Source organism: Chiloscyllium plagiosum, chromosome 15 (assembly GCF_004010195.1).
Source record: "Chiloscyllium plagiosum isolate BGI_BamShark_2017 chromosome 15, ASM401019v2, whole genome shotgun sequence".
Lineage (NCBI taxonomy): Eukaryota > Metazoa > Chordata > Chondrichthyes > Orectolobiformes > Hemiscylliidae > Chiloscyllium > Chiloscyllium plagiosum.
Window position 1 is genome coordinate 35,907,671 of NC_057724.1, and position 6,515 is coordinate 35,914,185.

Consider the following 6,515-nt stretch of genomic DNA (forward strand, 5'->3'; position numbering starts at 1 on the left):
TGACACCAAAATTGGAGGTGTAGTGGACAGCGAAGAGGGTTACCTCAGATTACAACAGGATCTTGACCAGATGGGCCAATGGGCTGAGAAGTGGCAGATGGAGTTTAATTCAGATAAATGTGAGGTGCTGCATTTTGGGAAAGCAAATCTTAGCAAGACTTATACACTTAATGGTAAGGTCCTCGGGAGTGTTGTTGAACAAAGAGACCTTGGAGTGCAGGTTCATAGCTCCATGAAAGTGGAGTCGCAGGTAGACAGGATAGTGAAGAAGGTTTTGGTATGCTTTCCTTTATTGGTCAAGAATATTGAGTACAGGAGTTGGGAGGTCATGTTGTGGCTGTACAGGACATTGGTTAGGCCACTGTTGGAATATTGCGTGCAATTCTGGTCTCCTTCCTATCAGAAAGATGTTGTGAAACTTGAAAGGGTTCAGAAAAGATTTACAAGAATGTTGCCAGCGTTGGAGGATCTGAGCAATAGGGGGAGGCTGAACAGGCTGGGGCTGTTTTCCCTGTAGCGTCGGAGGCTGAGGGGTGATATTACAGAGGTTTGCAAAATTATGAGGGGCATGGATAGGATAAATAGGCAAAGTCTTTTCCGTAGGGTTGGGGAGTCCAGAGCTAGAGGGCATCGGTTTAAGGTGAGAGGGGAAAGATATAAAAGAGACCCAAAGGGCAACTTTTTCATGCAGAAGGTAGTATGTGTATGGAATGAGCTGCCAGAGGATGTGGTGGAGGCTGGTACAATTGCAACATTTAAGAGGCATTTGGATGGGTATATGAATAGGAAGGGTTTGGAGGGATATGGGCCTGGTGCTGACAGGTGGGACTAGATTGGTTGGGATATCTGGTCGGCATGGACGGGTTGGACCGAAGGGTCTGTTTCCATGCTGTACATCTCTATTACTCTATGACCCGAAACGTTAACTCTGATTTCTCCCCACAGATGCTGTTAGACCTGCTGAGTTTTTCCAGCAATCGCTGTTTTTGACTCTGATTTACAGCATCCATAGTTCTTTCAGTTTTTATTTAGAATGCTGATGGTGTTGAGGAAATAAACTGTACAATATGTAATAGGATGAGGAATTAAACAGAATTCTTTCTACAAATACTTTAAGTACCCTTTTATCAAAGTAATGTATATAAATTGTTCCCATTGAAATTATAATTTACAATATTTAAATGTTAGATTTGTTATTGATGAGATAAATAATCAATATCAACTGACCAGCACCCAGCCAATAAACATCATCCAACCCTTCAGTCGGGATTTCAAACTGGTTTTATAGCGGAAATTAATTATCGATATTTAACATGTTTAAAGACAAGATTTCCTCGTTTGAAATATAGATCCTGGACCCAATACGGTTGGTGAAGGTGCAAAGGAAAATTCAACTAATAATACTGGAATCAATGGCCATTAATTTGTTTGGGATATATCGACAAATTTTAGAATGGTCAATAACATCGCACGTGAAAGTAACTTTGTCCCAAACTGATGCTCCAATGTAGGGAACCGCTAGGCGTTGTTGAAATGCCTCTTTTTAGATAATTAAGAATGTAATTATCTCTTAACTGAATACTTTCTGGCATCTGGGCACAGTAAATAATAAAATATTCAATACCGAACATATAACTGCTTTACAATTAAAAAAAAAACTCGCCTCACATTGAACAAAGATAATAGTGTCACCAATCTGATCAAACAATCATTAAATTTTGTTAAATGGAAATTAAATACGTCATGGACAATGGATCGGTTCAATCACATCACATGAGATTTCCCCTTAATGAGGAACTAATTTGCACAAACTGCTTTATGGGGGCTTCGGGTAGTCTGTTAGAGTTTAGTAGTGCCTTAGAGCTATGGTCTTACTTGATTTGCAGAAACTTGTACGGTGATACCGTTAGCAGCTAACATGTGCTGGGTGATGATTCGGAATCGTAACGTACTCCGAGTTTTGATCTGTTTCCTGGAGCTTGTAGCTTTACATGGAGGTGCTGGGGAGAAACAAGAGCCTGGCAAGAGGGAGACCGGGAATCTGGGTCCCCTCGTCGAGATGTTGGCCGGGAAAGTTAGCCCCCGTCCTTCACTGATTTCTAAACCGGGGATGGATGATCAACACATGGCATATATGGCCAATCTCTACAAGCAGTTAGCCGATAGAGATGGGAAGCCTAAAGTTAACCGGACCATTATGACTAACACCATTCGGCTGGTGAAACCCAGTGCAAGCGTCCTGCTCGCTGACTCTGGTAAATCAACAGCTAGCAACTTGGCTTTGAGCGTAATGAAAATATCATGAGCAATGTTTTTCATCGTGGGCAGCGGGTTTAGCTATTACATAATCAACTGCTTTTGGAAAACTTAGTTTTGATTTTAAACCCAGGCTTTGTAAAAGCACTTTGTAATTCAAGTTTAAAGCTGATATCAAACCAATACCACCAACTAAATGTCACTAGTGCAACAATGTTTCCTTGAGGATTAACAAATATTTTTTTTGGCACGGTAGTGTGGGTCCCACAAAGCTCTCCCCAATTGGATACTGCCTCTCTAGTGTCCTTTAATGTACACGCACATTCTGCCTTCAAAGTAGTGGACTGTTTTATTGTAATGTGGTCATTGGAAGTGAAATGAATCTTTGACATGTAGCCATCTTGATTGGTAGTTATATCTCTTTAGGAATAGCTAGTAATAGTTGACTCCTGGTGGCTACCACTGGAACTAAAATTTTAAGGTTTTGTGTCAATTCTTTTAAGAATGGGTGGTATTAAAGTGAACTTCTCAGACATTAATTCATTGCCTTGTAGTAGTGTGTAATCTATCTTGTGTTGCAATTAAATATCCTTTTTAGACTTTAATTTTGAATACTGAAGCAACTTGTTTAGTCTTAGAGTGCTAGCCTCTGGCTTAGACTTAGTCTGCAGTAGAAAGACTCTCTTCCACTCTATTAGAAAATAGTTAAGGTAATTTATCTTGCTGATAAGATGTAAACTTTCCATGCTAACACTTCAATACCTTTTTTCTCTTTAGGTCATTGGCATATGCATCATGTTCAATACAATCTGCACTATCTTCCGGAGCTAGAGCATTTGATTAAAGTTGCTGTTGTCTATTTACACAGTCCTCTTGCCAATCAACTTTTAGCTTCTTGTGAAATCAAATGTCTCCTTTCAAATTATGTCGAGCTAAATTTCATACAGAATGCCACTAATATAGAATTGCCCATCCAATTTTTGTTAAACCTGAATGAACGATGGGCAGAGGCTGATGTAACTCCTTGTGTCATTTTCCCAACTGGCAATTCTGTGAAGAAAGTCGATCTGCATATCAGTTATAAGTGTGCTGAATTTGGAAAAGACCATCCAAGAACTCTGGATAAAAGAAGAAACTATGGTGTCCATTTACAGGTGCCTTCTCTGCTATTATATTTAAATGACACTGATGAAACTGCACATCAAAGACCGGAAACATCAGAAAAACAATTTCAAGAGAGTTCATCCAAATCCCGTGTGTTGGTTAGGAAACCACGACAACTAAGCAACATTGGCTCAGGCATTCCTAACTATCTTAAGAAAAGTCCTCCAAGGAACAAGTGCAAGCTCCATTCGTTTTGGGTAAGCTTTGAGCAATTGGGTTGGGATCATTGGATTGTGGCTCCTCATAGGTACAATCCAAAATTCTGCAGGGGAGACTGTCCCAGAATTCTTCACTATAGTTACCACTCTCCGAATCATGCCATAGTGCAGAATTTTATCAATGAAATAGTTGATAAAAATGTGCCCCGTCCATCTTGTGTCCCTTTAAAATACAGTCCCATTAGTGTCCTTTTGAAGGAGCAAAATGATCACATAGTGTACAAGGAGTACAATGACATGATTGCTGTGTCTTGTACTTGCAAATAGAACTTTATCCTGAATTGGCACTAATTTGGGGCTAGATTAGGAAAATAGTGCACCACTATGAGGTGGTTATCATAAAATGTTTAAAGTAAATTTGTCTGATCATGTTTATGAAACCACATTGACCAAAGCAAGTCATAAAATGGCTGGCTTTGAATTTAACTGCAGTGAAGGCTTACTTGTGTTCTTCCTGTGATTTGTTATGGGAACATGTCTGAGTTCATGGTGCAATTGTAGCCCTTCAGTATCACACTTTAAAGACTAGCTTTTCAAAGTCTATTTGCAGTTGGGGGAGGGTAGGAGGCAAAATGTGTCTGAAGAACCTCCTGCAAAGGCAATGAAAATTGAGACCAATATACCTGATGTGGCAAGAAACATTGATTCTGTAGTCTAAATGTATTTATAATTGTGATTTTTGTAAATTTTCCAGTTTATGCTAAACTTTGTCAATCTTTTATATTAAAGTTGTCAAGTCTAATACTGTTGACCCATTGAAATAACAGTCCTTTGAAAAAAATGTAAAGACTCAAATTTTAACTCTCCCAGAATGAGGATTCCACTAAAGCTATTTAACTTGAGCTGCAGTAACCTTTTTAAAGCCAATAATGGTAACTTGCTATTGCTTCAGCTGTGATTTCACTTGAGGGTAATTTACTAGGTGATTCAGGAAGCCCTGATTAAATTACAAAAGTGAATGTCTGCACCTTCTTTGTAGATAGCTTTTCATCAAGATGCACAAGATAATACAGGGGTGTGGAGATTAGCAGGTGGGTGGGAGCTGAGGGAAGCACGGGGGGGGGGGGGGGGTAACTCATGTAAGTGAGCAGTTTATTGTTAGTTCACTAGGGATTGTATACAATAAAGTAAAATTTTAAATGGCTAATGCACTTTGGTTTTTAAACCCCAAACTTTGCATCTTTTTAAATAACTGTTCTATGGTGCCAAGAGGTTGGAACTGAAACTGCAGTATTTTTGGCTACTGTAATTCAAAGGGTTAACTTGATCTGAAGTGAATGTAAATAGAATAATACTGTACTATCAAATCTGAATTATTACTAGGCTTGCCTTGTCACTGTTTTTGCTGTATTTATTTTGCAAGTTTAATTGCATTACACTACACTATTTCCATGTACAACAGATTTCTATATGGCATTGCATATTCATTTGTCTGTTTTTACACATTCTCTAAAGTGAACAAGTTTTGAATATGGATGCACTAACCTAGGCAGTCTGAGTTATTAGCTTTTGCACTTTGCTTTCAGCCCTCCCATTTGTATTAAAATAGCCAGCTGTTTAAATTTCAATATTGCAGCTGTTTAAGCTACCAATGCAATTCTTTAAGCACTTCTGTATACATGCAAAAGCACTAAATTCTGTAGCTATTTTTAACTCAGTTCTAAGATTTTGTACTGTGTAAGTTGCATACTCCCAATAAAGAAATGGCTTGACTTGTTTAAATCAGGATTGATCTTTAATTTGGGACAGATTTAACACTTGACTGGGACTGTAACTTCAAATTATAAATTTTGTTCAAACTCAATGGTTAAAGCTGTAGTAGCCATATTCCTCAACTTCGTGAAATGTTATAACAATTGAGCAGGTAAACCTGGAGCTTTATCAGAAGTAGACTACCATTGTAAAGGGACTATGAATCCTCATTGTTTGAATTTCCTCCATTAATGATGACTTTCACTAAAGTGGGCCATGTCATATAACAATGTTTGCATTTCACTTGCTTAGCTGTCTACAACTAATGTCTCATGGGTTGCCCTCTTGTGGAAAACCAGAGGGAACTACTTCTGGCATGAAATGTCTTTGGGGTGAAAAGAAAAGGCTAAGACTGGAGTGCTTTGCAGCAAAGCAACACTTCTGGAGAAAGTTCTGAAATATTAAACAATTTTCTAATTTTGTATAGAACATCGGAGGTGGCAGTACTCATGCATTGGCAGCAAATGTAAAAGATTGTGGTTGGTGTTAATTTTGTATAACTTGTTCTGGAAGGGGTCAAGCTTTTTGAAATAGTGAGTACCTGTTACAGCATTTCTTTACCTCTAAGGCCATATAAATATAGTAATGACTATCTGTTGCACTCTTTTGGTCAATATTTCCAGATGTTGACAGTTGGAGGCTGAGACTTTTTTCACTGGAGCATAGGAGTTTTGAGGTGACCTTAGAAATTTGTAAAGTAATGAGGGGGTATATCTGGCTAAAAGTTTTCCTTCAGAATGGGGGATTATGACTAAGGTGAGAGGAGAGATTTTAAAGATGAGGGGCAATTTTTTTCTAAGTTTCATTGTGGCAGAACTTGCAGGAAGAGGTGGATGTGGGTACACTAGCACTATATATGCTACCTGAAGGCCCTACAAGATCCTTTAAGGTAACCTATTTTTCTAATCAACTTGTTCAGATGTTATCCTCCACTACAGCAGGTGGGATTTAAACCTGGTTCTTTGTCCAGGGACCACTGCCACAAGAGATCAAGTACATCTATACCTGTTCAGATGTTTCATATTTATGAAACAGGTGAGAATTCAACCCAGATAGAATCCTAGACCAAACCTTTCACCTGATGTGATAACCTTCCCTCTAAGCTTAGTGAAGAGGTGTAACTGC

At 38.6% G+C, this 6,515-nt stretch overlaps 1 protein-coding gene across 1 annotated transcript; it reads left to right on the plus strand.

Annotated features, from left to right (window-relative positions):
• The first annotated feature begins 1,804 nt into the window (after positions 1 to 1,804).
• Positions 1,805 to 5,360, plus strand: bmp15 (bone morphogenetic protein 15). Its single transcript, XM_043704698.1, has 2 exons — positions 1,805 to 2,255; positions 3,034 to 5,360. Exons 1-2 carry the CDS (start codon positions 1,919 to 1,921, stop codon positions 3,903 to 3,905), a joined length of 1,209 nt encoding a protein of 402 aa, XP_043560633.1. The 5' UTR covers positions 1,805 to 1,918; the 3' UTR covers positions 3,906 to 5,360.
• Positions 5,361 to 6,515: the final 1,155 nt, after the last annotated feature.